This window comes from Salvia splendens, chromosome 8 (assembly GCF_004379255.2).
Source record: "Salvia splendens isolate huo1 chromosome 8, SspV2, whole genome shotgun sequence".
In the NCBI taxonomy this organism is placed as follows: domain Eukaryota; kingdom Viridiplantae; phylum Streptophyta; class Magnoliopsida; order Lamiales; family Lamiaceae; genus Salvia; species Salvia splendens.
In genome coordinates this window covers 9,825,290-9,840,609 of record NC_056039.1, presented here as the reverse complement: position 1 = coordinate 9,840,609, position 15,320 = coordinate 9,825,290, and the positions used below count along the sequence as shown (strand labels likewise).

At 38.8% G+C, this 15,320-nt stretch overlaps 3 protein-coding genes across 3 annotated transcripts; 2 read left to right on the top strand and 1 right to left on the bottom strand.

Annotated features, from left to right (window-relative positions):
* The first annotated feature begins 363 nt into the window (after window positions 1-363).
* LOC121742921 (cation/H(+) antiporter 14-like) lies at window positions 364-2,992 on the top strand. Its single transcript, XM_042136054.1, has 3 exons — window positions 364-637; window positions 715-1,707; window positions 1,782-2,992. The coding sequence occupies exons 1-3, from the start codon at window positions 401-403 to the stop codon at window positions 2,946-2,948; spliced, it is 2,397 nt and encodes a 798-aa protein (XP_041991988.1). The 5' UTR covers window positions 364-400; the 3' UTR covers window positions 2,949-2,992.
* Window positions 2,993-7,517: 4,525 nt separating this feature from the next.
* On the bottom strand, window positions 7,518-9,712 carry LOC121744998 (probable WRKY transcription factor 26). Its single transcript, XM_042138733.1, has 5 exons — window positions 9,327-9,712; window positions 9,097-9,243; window positions 8,397-9,019; window positions 8,156-8,317; window positions 7,518-8,076 (listed from the first exon to the last, which is right to left on the bottom strand). Exons 1-5 carry the CDS (start codon window positions 9,582-9,584, stop codon window positions 7,728-7,730), a joined length of 1,539 nt encoding a protein of 512 aa, XP_041994667.1. The 5' UTR covers window positions 9,585-9,712; the 3' UTR covers window positions 7,518-7,727.
* Window positions 9,713-10,222: 510 nt separating this feature from the next.
* On the top strand, window positions 10,223-11,737 carry LOC121744329. The gene is made up of 3 exons (XM_042137834.1): window positions 10,223-10,361; window positions 10,649-11,175; window positions 11,261-11,737. The coding sequence occupies exons 2-3, from the start codon at window positions 10,804-10,806 to the stop codon at window positions 11,618-11,620; spliced, it is 732 nt and encodes a 243-aa protein (XP_041993768.1). The 5' UTR covers window positions 10,223-10,361; window positions 10,649-10,803; the 3' UTR covers window positions 11,621-11,737.
* Window positions 11,738-15,320: the final 3,583 nt, after the last annotated feature.

The following is a 15,320-nucleotide window of genomic DNA, read 5'->3' as shown; positions in this document are numbered from 1 at the left end:
GACTCCTAATGGCGGACGGAGAGAGTAACTTCTAACAAATTCAGGAATTGGGCCTCTTGTTATTACTAGGCTTTCTAAACAAATAATTAAACAATTATGTTAAAAATAACAAGAATCTTGCTAGAAAATTGTACGATTTCTCTAATATTGTGGAAACTAATAATAGTAGAACCAAATGAGTTTTCATGTCCACAATTTGATGATAGATAGAGATAATTTTTGAAGGTATATTTTCCTTGTCTCATGCATATCCATCCTTGCCCCATACTATAAAACTTAGTGAACATTAATCAAGTTTGTTGTTTTGGGGAAATAGTATGCCAACAAACTAATTCATTCTTCTCTCTCAGATTTGGTATCATATTTTTCCTTGAAGATAAAAAAAAAGAATTCATGAAAAATGTCGCCTTCATCTACGTTAGGCATTGTGGAGGCGCCAAGTGGGGGCGAAGATATATTGATATGTCAATTTATCCACATGACAAATTCACAAGGAAGCACATGGTTCGGGGGAGATCCCTTCTCCTACACCGTTCCACTTCTCCTGGCGCAGTTTTGTCTCATCTTCTTCGTCACAAGTCTCGTCTGGCTCTTCCTCAGACCTTGTAAGCAAGGCATGGTCAGCGCACAACTCATCGTAAGAATTATTACCCCTTAGTCTTCCTTTCAGATCCACATCCATATCCAAATCATGTGTTTGATCATCTGTATCAGGGAGGCATCATCATGGGAAAGTCTTGTCTCGGGCGGATTAGAGCTTACAGCGATAAGATATTTCCTGCGTCAGGAAGACAAATTCTAGAAACTTCGGCGGACTTAGGGTTCATCTTGTATTTGTTTATAATAGGAGTTCATGTAGATCTAAACTTGGTGAAGAAGGTGGAAAGATACGCAGTGGTGATTGGCGTTTCATGCTTCGTAGCCCCTCTGGCTATCGGCTTGGGTGTCACTTTTCTGGTGACCAACACCATGGATCTCGACCCCGAGACAGTGATATGTCTCCCTTTCGTAGCGAGTTTAACGGCTATATCTTCCTTCCCGGTGATCACCAGCCTGCTCACCGATCTCAACATTCTCAACTCGGAGATTGGAAGGATGGCCACCCTGGCATCCGTGGTGAGCGATATCTGCAACTACTGCATCTCTATAATTTCTGGTGGACTGGTTGTGTATTTGATGACAAGGCGGTTTGAAGTGATTATGTCAGTCATCTGTGCCATTTTATTTTTCATGGTCATCTTGTTTATACTCCGTCCCATGATCACATTCGTAGCTAAACGTGTTTCCGAGGGGCATCAGATCAAGGAGTCGCATTTTGTTGTTGTGGTGGTGGTGGTCTTGATATGCAGTTTGGGATCAGAGGTTTTGGGGCAACCCGCGGGGCTTGGGACGTTCATCTTGGGTGTTTTGATTCCAGATGGTGGGAGATTGTTTGCGGATAAGATGGAGACATTCAGCATTGGGTTGCTTGTTCCCGCCAAGTTTGTTATTAGTGGTCTCATAGTGGATGTTTCATCTATCCATGCTTTTTCCGGATTTGCATATGGGATAGTTCTTTTCATATGCTACACTTGCAAGTTCCTTTCAGTTTTCATCGTTTCCCTCTACTACAAGCTGCCGACTCGAGATGCTTGCGCCCTCGCTCTCATCATGTGCTGCAAAGGCGCAATCGAAGCAGCTCTCTACATCACCTTGTTCGAGGATGGGGTCACTCACTCTCCTCTTCTCTTCTCTTCTCTTCTCTTCTCTACTTAGTCCATAATGTTGCTTTTGTTGTACAGGTCATAGGACGTCAAGCATACTCCTTGTTGCTACTGTCATCATTGTTGGTGACTGGAATAGCCAGACCTCTAATAGCACACCTTTACGACCCATCGTCACGATACCTAGGCCTTTGCAAGAACTCCATCATGTTAAACCAGCCCAACGACGAGTTGCGGATGTTGCTCTGCATCCACGATGCAGACAGCATCCCCACCATCCTCTCTTTCATCGATGCCATGCATGGCAACAGGCCCATCGCCCTCTTCGCCCTTAGCCTCACGGAGCTCAAGGGCAGAGGGGCTGCCGTCCTCGAACAAACCACCGACATCACTTCCAACCAAGCCGCCAAAGCCCTTAACTCTCTAGCAGACAGGATTGCTGGCCACTTGGTCGTCCGCCACTTCACCTCTATCTCCCCTTATGCCAGCATGCATGACGACGTATGCACCCTCGCTGCCGACCAGATCGCCAACATCGCTATCCTTCCCTTCCACAAGGAGTACACCATGGATGGCACCGTGGGCCTATCCTCCCCTTCCGTGAGGATGGTAAACCAAAATGTGATGGATAAGTCCCCCTGCTCTGTGGCCATCCTAGTCGACCGCGGCCAGTTCCTCGTCAACCATAAGTCGAATCAAAGCTTCCATGTGTGCCTTCTCTTCCTAGGTGGCATGGATGACTGTGAGGCCCTTGCCTTATGCACCGGCTTCATCCACAACCATAATGTCACCATCACCTTCCTCTGGTTACGGCCGTGGGACCATGCCAAGTACACCCAACAAAACGTGGAGATTGAGATGGTGAACCAGTTCAAGGCTAAGACGATAGGTTACCATAGGATCAACTACAAGGAGGAGCTTGTGAAGGATGCCATAGACACCACCACGGTTATTGGATCGCTCAAGGACTACGATTTTGATCTATGCGTGGTGGGGCGATCCCACGATGCCGAGTCAGAGATGTTGGCTGGGATTAATGAATGGAGCGAGTGTCCAGAGCTTGGGGTCATTGGAGACATGCTGGCTAATCCTGATTTCCACTTTTCTGTGCTCGTTGTGCAACAGCAGCCGGCGGGGGCGGATATTGGCAAGTACGCCAACGTCCAACCCGTTGCCAGCGGCTATATTTCATCGTCGCGTTATAGCGATTGCAAAGATGACTTCGACTCGTTTCACCGTGTCTAGTGTTGGTGTATGTATGATCATCTATAAATGTCTATTTTTGTTAATTCATTTCTCATCATTTATTGAACATTTCGCCTTTGAGTTTGAAGCTAAACAAAGATGATGAGATTACAACATATTCAGTTTGACATAATTATGAAAATTTCACCTCTGAGTTTGAAGCTAAATAAAGATGATGAGATTACAACATATTCAATTTTTGACATAACAATTTTCAGGTATGACTGACTTGCACATCAAATGTTCACTTTGTATTCATCAAATTTGCATGTTTTTCTTCATGAATTCGAGTTATATGGCCTGTGGTTTGTGAAAATGAATTTAATTAGCACGTGAAAAATGAATAAAGATTTAGGAAAAAAAAATTAAAGGAATTCTTAGTACATCGAATGTGAGAAAATATTTTGTCCCATTTATTTGCAGGGATTGTGCTTTCTCAAAAGTAATCTTCTTATATTAAATTTTGTGTTATGAAATTAAGGAAAAAGAGAAAAATTTATGTAAAATTTCAAGTAGTGGCGGGCTAGAACAAGAAAATGGAGTACTAGGTACTCCCTCTGTCCCACAAGAATATGCACTCTTTACTTTTTAGTCCGCCCCACAAGAATATGCACTTTCTAATTTTGGAAAGTTTTTTTTTCTCTAATAAGGTGAGACTCATTCTCCACTAATATAATACTCTTATTACTTTTTCTCTCTACGTCTCTGTTACTTTACCAATTTTACATTAAAATCTGTGTCGTTCTCAAAGTGCATATTCTTTGGGGACGGAGGGAGTATAATATATCATCTTTTGATTCCGCTATAATTTCTTATCTATGTTGTTTATCATAACTAGAACATTATTAATAAAATTATTAAAGAAAATATTATTCATTCATGACGTTGGGTGTAAATATGACATACTAAGATGCCACAACCATTTTTTAATTCATTTTAAAACTAGATATCACACACGAAAATTTTAAATCTAAGAAAAACTTAATTGTAAATAAATCCAATTCATTAATTTCTCTTTGCACTTGAACTTGCGATTAAGTATCAAGTCAAAATTAGTAAGACTATCAAGCTCTACATAAATGACATGATAGTTATCAGAATTAATGTAGTAACTGAAATTTTGATGATTGAAAAAAATTTGGACCTTAATGTATGATTGAATTGAGTGAAGAAGTTGGACCTTAATGTATGATTGAATTGGGTGAAAAAGAGTGAATGGAGGGTATTTGTGTGATTACGCTTATCGTTATAGCTATCTCTGTAATAAATTAAATGTTACACCATAGATTTTGAATAAGAACTAGTATTATAAAGTCAGAAAATTGAATCCCAGAATTTAAAAAAAGAAAAGAAGAAGATAAAATTAAGAAAATTTGCTTAGTCAATTCTCTTTACATTAGATAAATAAATTTATTTTTTTATATGCAATATGACATCTAAATTAAAGGTAGATTGTGGAGGATATATCGCTTTCATTTTATGTTAGATAACTAAATGAAGTGTATAAATAAATTAAAACAAAAAAGTAACGTTATGAAATTTGAGACATCGATTATTCTGTATGTTTTACATGAGTATAATATTCAGAGCATGTTCACCGATGCCTTAGCTAAGAGCGAGCTCGTGCCATTGTCATGGCAAGCTTGCGAGCTCACCATTGGGCTCGTGCTAGTGCACGCATGCGAGTACCCACCGCTCATCGGCAAGAACACATGCGCCGCTCACCGGCAAGAACACACGCACCCACCCCACGTGGTGTGACTCCCTCCCTCTAGTGAGTGGACGCCATTTTTATCCGTTTTATTAAGTATTTAAAGAAATTCATAAAAAATTTAAAAAAAAAATTTTTAAAAAAATCCAGATCCCAAACTATGGTCGTTCTATGACCTTTTTCAAATTTTTATATTTTTTTATTTTTTATCCCCAATTCATCCATTAATACCTTTATTAATCACCCAATTATTAACATCAAGTCAAACTATCACACTCATTTTTCTCAATTCAAGTGTGTATAGAGAAAGGGGACGAGATAGATCAAATCAAGAGAACCCCCAAACTTCCACAACTCTTTTAATGGAACTAGTATTTACACCCGTGCTATGCACGGGCCATATAATTTTTAAAATAATGAATATAAATTTTAATGAAATATAGAAATTAAGAAGTGAAAACAATATAAAGATTTACAAAAACATAAATGTGATTATAAATAAAACATTTATAATAAATGAAGAATTTACTCATCAACTATAAATGAAATATTTCATATTCGGCAATCAATTTTATACAATTTTATACAATTTTTTATATAAGTGGAGTAAAATAAATGACAAATAAGAGATGTATGACTAATGATCAATGAGTATGAGATTAAAGAGAAGAATTAGAAAACAACAGCAAACCAACCAATAGTTCATAAGTTTTGAAAAACTTCTTTGTAAACAACATTAACAGTAGCATCGCTTCTATTATCCTCTTCATCTCCACAAACTAAAATCTTGAGACCTCCACGACTCGTAACTCTAGATATAGCAACATACAACTGTCCATGACTGAAGACTGGTTTTTGTAAAAATAATCCAACATGAGACATAGATTGACCTAGATTGACCTTGACTTTTGTTAATGGTCATTGCATACGACACATCCAAAGGAAATTGTCGTCGTTGGAATTTGAATGGCAACCTTAGATCAGATGGTATTAAAGACATTCGGGGAATCAAAACTTTATGACCAACATTATGGCCACCCATACTTATCCCTCCAAAACATAATCACCCAAACGCGTAATTATCAGTCTGGTGCCGTTACACAATCCTTTCGAGTGATCTATATTCCTTAACAACATCACAAGAGTACCAACTTTTAACAACAATTCATGATTAGGTGTACCTGAAAATTGCTTTTGTATTAGTAATACTAAGACAAAGGATTAGGAAACTTTTGAAAGCAAAGGTTATATAATCAAAAGGTAATAGATCTATTACATCTTTGAAAGCAATATGGAGATTTATTTATACACCATTTCTGTATTATAACTTTTGGATATGGTTGTGCTAATGTTAATACACTACTCTTTACATATATTGCTTTCATCTATGCTTTAGTATTACTAATTTACTAATAATAACAGTTTTATGCATAGATTACCAAATATTTGAGGATGAGAAACTATGTATCTCTACACACTTTGAAGTACAAAGGTTAGATACTTTGTATCACTATATTAACAATAACAGTTTTATGAAATGACTAGGAACAGATTTACAGAAGATAATATACTAACAATTATAGTTTTATACACAGGTTACCAAAGGATTTAAGGATGAGAAAATTGAAACTCTCACAGTCTAAGTGCAAAGGTTATGAATTTATTTAAGGTAATAATTTCATGATTCTTTATGTCATGATTTGCATTTAAAGTTAATTGATTTAAGATAATAATTTCATGATTCTTTATGGCAATATTTGCATTTCTATTTAATATATGATTTCTGTCAGTTAGTTTATGACATTATTGAGTTTGTAATTAAAAAAAATATTGCACAACGTGTACTGCACAGATGAATACAAAAAGTTATATAGAATGACTATACTTTATTTCTTAGATATAATCAACCACCTAACAAATGTGATTTTTATTATCAGGTACATATGGAAGGAGTGGTGAATATAACATGAGCACAACTATCTCAGCAGCATTCGGAACATGGAATTTACATTGTTTATTAAATTTTCACAGATTCACATGTGCAGACACAATTTTTGCATTTAATAGTGTATTATTTGTAATAGACAAGCAGCTAAATGGACCAAAAAAATAAGTACACAGCAACTCCAGGTTTTAAAATGACCAAAAGGTAACCAAATGTGCTTCGAAATTTCCCGCCAAAAAAGGGTAAAAATGTCTTTTCAACAAAGTGACACTTTATGGGTAGATGGATAAATAAAAAAAATAATAAAATAATAAAAAAAGGTATTATTAATAATAGTAAATGGAGTAGAAGCTTCTATTCAGCGCGGGGGTGACAATGTGACATTGACCCACCCACCACCGTGCGCGCGAAGTAACTCCTAATAATATTTTGACCCATTCAAATTAGACTGCTGCCCATCCATCGCACGCCACCAATGACCACACTAAACTTTCAATTCCTGCTACGCCTCTAACTTCTTTTTATTTTCGCTTTTTACTATTGTTATTTCTTATCTTCCTCACCCACATATATAATAGTAGTACTATCACAAAGATATTATATCTATGTGCCAGTTAAATGGTGTATTTGTCACTGATGTTAACTTATGTATAACCATAAATTATCAAAATATGTATATCCAGTTTTCTAATATATCTCTTCATCAAAGTCAAGTCGGCATTTACTAATATAAATAAATTTGATTAGTTAATAGTCTAGGATTGGCTTTAGATTTAGTTATCACACTCTTTTTTTAATCATTGATTTGAGCCGCATATCGTTTATTTATCTACTACTTTTTTCAATTATAACAGATCAGAATAAAAAATGATATCCTTGTGAAAATTGCGGAGTAATATATAGGAGTACTATATCTCTCGGGATGTACAAGAAATATATATATGTATGTGCATTACAAACAAATATCAAGAACCCAAAAAAATGAACAATCAATAATTCGAAACCTACACCTAATAAAAAAATACACCCTCTCAAAACCCAAATTGTGTAAACCAGGAATTTCAAGCCATCAGTTAAATAGTTTTCTTCTGCACACAACAACACATAGTGATCTGATCTCAATTCAGCACAACAATGACTCGAGAAACAAGTCATCTTTAGGCTCATCTTTGGCTCTCGAAAACGGTGTAGTGTCGTAGGTTCCAAAACTCGAGTAGCCATAGCTTCCCATGTCATAGCCATCGATCATGGGCTGCCTCATACCGTTATTTGGCAATGGGGTCGGCCTTATGGCTGCACCAGCATTGCTGCTCAGCCTGCCATAACCATTACCACTACCACTACCACGAGCAGCAGGGATGTCGTGGTTGTGCTTCCCTTCGTACGTTGTTATCACTGACCGGGGATCCTGAGATGCCCGCTCCACATGCTTCCTCACCGCGCACTCTGGAGTCGTGCACTTGTAGTAGCTCCTAGAATCACCAACAACTCAATATCAACAAAATGATACAAGTAATGCAAATTCCTCACAAATTATACAAATTTTGTTACCTAGGATTTGGATTCCCCTTCACCACTTTCTGCCCATACTTTCTCCATCGGTAGCCATCGTCGAGGATATCAATGTCGCTAGTCGTCTGAACTACCACTCTGGGTTCTCTCACTGCCCTGCTTCCAACTGCAGAAACGCATTCACTCTCACTCTCGCATTTCCTGCCAAACACACCATCAAAATTAGCCCAATTTGCCCTAATTAAATAAACCCTAATTTCAATTGGGGATATATATGTACCATCTCTTGGTACGAGGCTCTTCATCGTCGATCTCATCTCCACCGGACCTACTCTTGCGCGAGCTCTGCTCCAGCTCATCATCCCCAATCGAAATCGTCGAGTTGTCGGGAGTTGCGACGGAAGAATCGATCCTCTCCTGGCCGTACGATTGCTCGGAGATTTGTGCAGAGTAGGACTGGTGGTGTACGGATGAAGAAGCCGATGAAGAAGACAACAACGATCTTCGAGTGGATTGAGGCTTGGGATGGTTGTGATTGCCTTTGTAGACGATCTCAGTGATCCGTCCGTCTAAATCCGTTTCCACTTTCTTCTTCATCGAGCAATTGGCGAAGGTGCACTTGTAATAGCTTCTCGGATTTTCTCTCCCCTTCACCTGCTTCTGCCCGTATTTCCTCCAGTTGTAGCCATCATCTGACTTACGATTCTGTGACGATGCTTGCTTCTGATTGTAGTGATTGTATTCTATTTGCGCGGTGTTGCAGCTTTGATCGTTTCCTTGGATCGCAGCCATTTCCGGCGAGTAGCTCGGCGTTTGATCGATTTCCGATTTCGCGCTTGGTTTGTGTTGATCGTTTGGATTGGCGGACTGTTGGTAATTCCATCTCTCATCACCCTGGTTCAACTGTTTTTTTTATAAGATTATGAGAACATAGATCAATCGAGCACCAAACAAACAAAAATAGAAGAAATTAGACGTACCAAATTATAAGACGGCAAAGGCTTTTGGGTTTGGAAACAGAATTCTGAGTAGTTGCTGTGTTCGAGCTTGATATCGTTTCTACTGGAACCACTCTTCCAACCGAAATCCTGAATCGGAAAAGTCCCGGTGGTCGGAGACGGCAAAATCTGCGTTTACAAATGGTAAAAACTCAGCTAAACATAAAAAGCTATGAAACGCATGAGAAATAAGGAAATAATCAGGAACTGACATTGGAAGCGGGAAGAAGAATTGGAGAATCGAGAAGCTCGGCGGGGCTGAGGCCGGGTGGAATAGCGAACCAGGAAGAAGGCGAAGCGACGGAGAGGGGAGTTATCGGCAGCGAAGGCGGCGGCAGGGACTTGAATTTGGGAACACCAGAGCCAGTCCTCTCAGCTATCCGATCACCGAGGCCTCTGCTCACGGCGGAGGAGGTGGTGGTAGAGTGGTGGTCGGAGGTGAGGAGACTGGTGAAAGAGACAGAAGACATGAATAGTTGCAGAGGAGAAAATGGATTGGGCGATGAATTGATTATGTGGGAACACGAGACTTAAAATGTGAACATTCTCTCTTTTCTCTCCGGCTATATATCTCTCCAGAAATTGTCTTCTCTCTCAAAAATAATGTTATGAAATTTCAGACTTTTTTTTATATTTGCACTGTATTTTCAAATTAATTTATTTTCTTATTTTGCATTCACACTATGTGTTCACACTCATAAAAATTATCCTCGCTTTTGTTTTTTCTTATGGCGCGTTTGATTGGGCTGTTAGCCCTATATAGAAGTCTGTATACACCCTTTCCCGGTGTTTGGTTGCCATGTTAGACTATCTATAAGATCCGGTATAAAAATGTGACCCGGTTAAAATTCACATAGCAATGCACTCCCTCCCATATTATGCTATACTCATAAAATCGTCCGACAGAAGAAAACACAAATTCTCAGATACACTGCTCCTACTGCTTTAGACCTTTATGCCCCTCCAAGTCCTTGTCTCTCCACCTGAATTTGGAGAAGACGACGTTCAAATTGACGACTGATACGGGTTTACCACCGCCGGCAAATCACAGATCTGTAAGGTCTTCCCTCGTGTTTGTCAATTATGTAATTACCCAAATTTTCACCTCCTAAAATGTTTTAATTCTCCTCCGAGATTGAATCGAGCGAGGACCTGCTGTTTGGGAAGATTCGAAACGGGATTCGCATCTGAACTCATCTATATTGTTGACGGAAAACACCATGTCCGACCAAGCTCCAATTCGCAAGGTATTATCTCTGTTACGGAGGTGGATTTACCCGCAGATTTGTATTTACAGAAGCCTCTCACTTTTAGATTTTTTTGCAAAATTTGGCCGGTTGTGTGTTTATTATTGGCATTTTATTGCAACCTTGGGTGTTTTAGCTTCAATTTTTGAATGATTTTTTATTGGTATCAAACATTTCTACTATATCTATAGCATTGCATACAGACAAAGGCTCTCTCACACACACACATTTGAATTCTGATTGTGTTCTATGGGATGAGTATTGTAAAACAGTGTACCTCAATGCAGGCAAGCAAACTTGAAGAATTGACCACGGTTTTGCTTTTGGTAGAAGAAATATTAAGGAACCATCAAATAAACCTTCTCCTTGTACGCATGATTCTATCATTGATTGGAACTAACTCTCGTAAAAGAAAACGACAAGGTAGGGAAACATCGGTGAAATGGTTGATAGGATGCCTGCACATTTAAAGTATTTGGACAGGCTCGTTCGTCTCACGGATCGATCTTGTATTGACAACTTACGGATGGATAGGAATACATTTGGTCGGTTATGTCATATTCTTAGGGATAGGAGTGGTTTAATTGACCAAAAATTCGTTACAGTAGAGGAGCAAGTAGCCATGTTTTTGTATATTCTATCTCACCACAAGAAGACACGAATTGTTGGATATGATTTCATGCGCTCTTCGCAAACTGTATCAAGGTACATTCATCTCGTGCTTCGTGGTGTGCTCTCCCAACACTCCTTATTTTTAGTTCAACCTACTCCTATTGATGATGAGTGTACCGATTCAAGATGGAAGTGGTTTAAGGTATGATTTTTAAGTTGGTGTTTCTTTATATGCAGTATACAAAATGACTTGTGAATTGTATGTAATTGAATCATTAATATTGCAGGGATGCCTTGGAGCTTTAGATGGGACATACATCAATGTTCGCGTCCCTCTTGCAGATATTCCACGGTACCGTAACAGAAAAGGGCAAATAACAACAAACACGCTTGCCGTCTGTGATCAGCATCTTCGATTTATATACGTGTTGCCAGGATGGGAAGGGTCGGCGGGGGATTCCAGAATATTACGTGACGCAGTCAGCAGACCACTTGGTTTACAGGTGCCAGAAGGTATGACTGTAGTGGTCAAATTTTTATTAGGAAATGATGTAGTGTGCAAGATATTTGATTTAGTGCATTTGGATGTTGATGTTTCGTTTTGTAAGTTGTTATTATTTATGCGACAATGCTTACTCCAATTGTGAGGGATTTGTAACACCGTACAAAAGTGTTCGGTACCGTTTGAAAGAGTGGGGTCCCGGGAATGCAGCCCCTCAATCACCCAGGGAGTTGTTCAATCTCAGGCACACGAAGGCAAGGAATATCATCAAGCGCTCCTTCGCAGTGCTTAAAATGCGCTGGGGTATACTTCGAAGTGCAAGTTTCTACCCAATAGAAGTTCAAACTGGGTTGATTATCGCATGTTTCCTACTTCATAATTTCATCCGTACTCATATGGAGGTGGACCCAATTGAGGAGGAATTGGGTACTGACACGTATGACGGCGTGGGAGTTGAAGACGAGGATGTTGTGATTGATCACATTTGCAATATTGAACCATCTGCTGCATGGACTAAGATGAGGGACGACCTAGCGCAAGCAATGTGAGACGAGCGAACTAGGATGTAAACTACATATATTGTTTATTTTGTAAACAATTTGAAGTTTATTTTGTTATTTCATTAACCGATCAAGTAGTAACTGGATTATTTATTAGTAATGCTATATTGTATTTGTTGGTTTTCTGAATTTGCGATTATCTTTGATGTGATAGCCCCAAAAATGACTCAAATTAGATTATTTGCATGTGCTTTACATGACTCCAAGTATTAAATAATGAAGGAAATGTTTCAAATATTGAATCACAAATGTTCACCTGCAAATAAAAAATATGGGATAACATAAACCATAAGTATTGCAAGCCACATAAAATTTAAAGTCTTCCTATTTTTTCTGTTAATACTTCATTTGCAAATTTGGTTGCTAATACCTCAAAAATTCTTGTTTGGTTCTCTTTGCAAAAAAATAATATCGATATCAATCTGTGATAGCTATGTCCATAATCGCAGTGTAGATAACATTATTTATTTTCATAGTTTCATATTAATGTTGTTATTCAAAGCATTATTTAGTTTCTGATTTAAAGATATGTCTTTATGAATTTTTTTAAGCAATAATTTAGCTTCTGGTATAGAGCCTTGTTGTAAATTATGTAGGATATAACTAGAACAATGCTTAAATGATCTGCTAATTTTTTTGCCTCACTTTTTACAAATATTCTTCGGTTATGCCAGTGAAGTTGGTCCATTATCGCCAGTAGTTGTTAGTTTTTCTACTGGAGTTTCTGGTGCCTTTGCTGCAGCTGTTTCACATGGTTTTCACACCACTAGAAGTCGATCACAATGCACTATTTTACCTAAGGTATAGTGCTTGGTGACTAGAAGAGAGGTTCAAGGAAATGTTTCAAATATTGAATCACAAATGATCAGCTACAAATAAAAATTGAGATAGCATCATCATAAACCATAAGTAATATAAGCCACATAACATAAGTTTGTTCACACATTCATACTGTCAAATGCTAAAGTTTGACTTACAAAGTAATATAAGCCAAAAGAGCATAGTTAGATCAATACATAGGCATAGTTTAGTTCAAAATATTGATATGCTAGCGATCCATAACATTAGAATGTTTATAGATGACAAAATACTACCACACCGGTGGATCACGATGCCACATTGATCAGATCATTTCATCGATCTCCAGGAGGTCCAGGACAAAGGCTGGCCGAGACACCTCTGGTAAACCCCTAAATAGGTCCATTATCTCTGGTTCCTTGACAAGTTTTTTCGAAATGTAGAATTGTTGTTTAAGAGTCAGACCTGGTATACCATTCAGCTGTTCGAACACTTCTGTCCTCTTCGTACTTAAATAGAACTCATAGCCAATTCTAGTGGAGATTTCCTTCAGACGCTCATTAGTATCCTCACGAATCTGATTCATCAATTGAAGGACTCTATCCATCTTATCATCTGTCTTTCTTTTTTTGGGAGCCTTGTTCACAACAGTTGCAGCGGGTACTTCAGTAGAGGGGCGGCTCTCGTCCACCATTTCAGGAAGAACACCGTCGGCATACATTTCATCTGGGAACAACTCTTCCAATGTCATGTGTGGAGAGGTTCCAGAATTTGCATTGGAAGAAGTTGCTTTGCCGTAGATCTTGTTGACTGCATCTGGGGTATCACACACACGTAAGCCCGCAGAGCGATCCTTTCCGAAGACCTCTTGCCATTCATTCCACAAAGGCCATGATTTATTCCTCATGTATCTAGCATTGTTGTCTTTATGTGGGAATTGATTTCAGCAAACAAAGCAAATAGTAATCAATGCAAAAATTTCACTTAATTTACTTTGTTGAAATTTATGCCAGACCAAACATATGCTTGAATGAACAACATCAGTCTATATAAAAAGTTGGAATTAGCCAAATACCTGCACAATTTGTGCCCACTGTTCATCACTACAATCTATCTTGAAGTCTCCATTGTTGTTGAACCCAACTCCACTTCGATTCATCATCGCTACAAGTGAGGAATAATTCCTTTTCCAAGTAGTGACCTTTGAGTAAACATGAGGATGTGCACGAATATCTGATGTTGGTATTTCACGACGGATCGTCTCTGCCAAGCGAGTTAAATACCCTGCCCAGTAGCCATTGTCCGCCTTCCACTTGTTTGCATTCAGTTCTTTCAAGGTTGATATAAATGCGGCCTCCTCACGGGCTGACCAACAACGCCTCGACCGATCACCCTTGACGCCGCTACTGTTGCCAATGGGAGTGCTACCTGAAATAAGGTAGGATGTGTCTAAACATGAAAGTTTGTACGTTTCAGGGTTAATACATGTAAGTCTGGCAGCGGAGTTGAAAAAATTACCCTCTGCATAGGGACTCCCTTCGTTGTCATGACTATTCCCCTGTCCACTGACCATTTCGAACACTAGAAGGGATACAAGCACAAGAACGGAAAACTAAGCTCAAGTTCATAACCACCAATTCAATATCACATATCAAGTTGGGAACAAGGTAAATCTTGAAGGAAATAAGGAATATTGCAATTATTTCAACTAAATCAACAATAATCATGAAATCAATTTCACATAGGCAGAGCGTACACCAACAATCGTGAATCATGTATAATGGAATGAGTTTATGTTAAACCGTTCAAATGAATACACAAGCAGTTACTGTAAGTTACCATTCGTGAAGAGATCGTTTGTTACCTGGGAAGCGACGACACCAATTTTCCTTGAATTTCCTCGCACGCAGCAGTCCAGTGTAGAAGATGGTAGAGTGAGAAACTGAGAGAATGAATTGAGCGGGGGACACCCAAAAAATAAGCGCCACAACATTAGCGATTCTAGGGATATTATCGTAATACCCAAAAAATAATAAGGTTAGTCTTGGCAATACATTTTTGTATACATATATAGTCACTCCAAATCAAACAGACGTATAATTCTGTCGTGGATATGCCTTGCTCAACCAAACATTAGTTAAGATACTCTAAGTCATAATTAAATCATACAGATTGGGGTAAAACTATACAATCCTATCATATCTTAACAGGCCAATCAAACGTGCCCTTAGGGGTAGCTCAGAAACACCCTGAAACACATTTTCCTTCACGCCATTTCCGTCGTTTGGTAGGGCAAACACCAATCCAGCGACCCGGGATTCTCCGCCGGGTTTCAGCCCTACTATCAGCCGATCCGTGTCAAGTGTATCACGGTGGTGAGCAGGTATAAGATTTGGGGCATTTCACGATTAGGCTGAAAACGAGACATTTGTACCATTTTGCCCTCCGAATTGTTGAAGCGTTTCGTTTTTGTGACCGTTGCCGACT

What these genes read in the sequence shown, in the direction of transcription:
- LOC121744329 (XM_042137834.1), top strand. Translation starts at nt 10,804, where the DNA reads ATGGTTGATAGGATGCCTGCACATTTAAAGTATTTGGACAGGCTCGTT. An exon ending in CAAGATGGAAGTGGTTTAAG is followed by an intron (nt 11,176 to 11,260) that starts GTATGATTTTTA and finishes TTAATATTGCAG; the next exon opens with GGATGCCTTGGAGCTTTAGA.
- LOC121742921 (XM_042136054.1), top strand. Translation starts at nt 401, where the DNA reads ATGTCGCCTTCATCTACGTTAGGCATTGTGGAGGCGCCAAGTGGGGGC. An exon ending in TGGTCAGCGCACAACTCATC is followed by an intron (nt 638 to 714) that starts GTAAGAATTATT and finishes CATCTGTATCAG; the next exon opens with GGAGGCATCATCATGGGAAA. An exon ending in TCACCTTGTTCGAGGATGGG is followed by an intron (nt 1,708 to 1,781) that starts GTCACTCACTCT and finishes TTTGTTGTACAG; the next exon opens with GTCATAGGACGTCAAGCATA.
- LOC121744998 (XM_042138733.1), bottom strand. Translation starts at nt 9,584, where the DNA reads ATGTCTTCTGTCTCTTTCACCAGTCTCCTCACCTCCGACCACCACTCT. An exon ending in TTCTTCTTCCCGCTTCCAAT is followed by an intron (nt 9,244 to 9,326) that starts GTCAGTTCCTGA and finishes TTGTAAACGCAG; the next exon opens with ATTTTGCCGTCTCCGACCAC. An exon ending in GAGCCTCGTACCAAGAGATG is followed by an intron (nt 8,318 to 8,396) that starts GTACATATATAT and finishes TGTGTTTGGCAG; the next exon opens with GAAATGCGAGAGTGAGAGTG.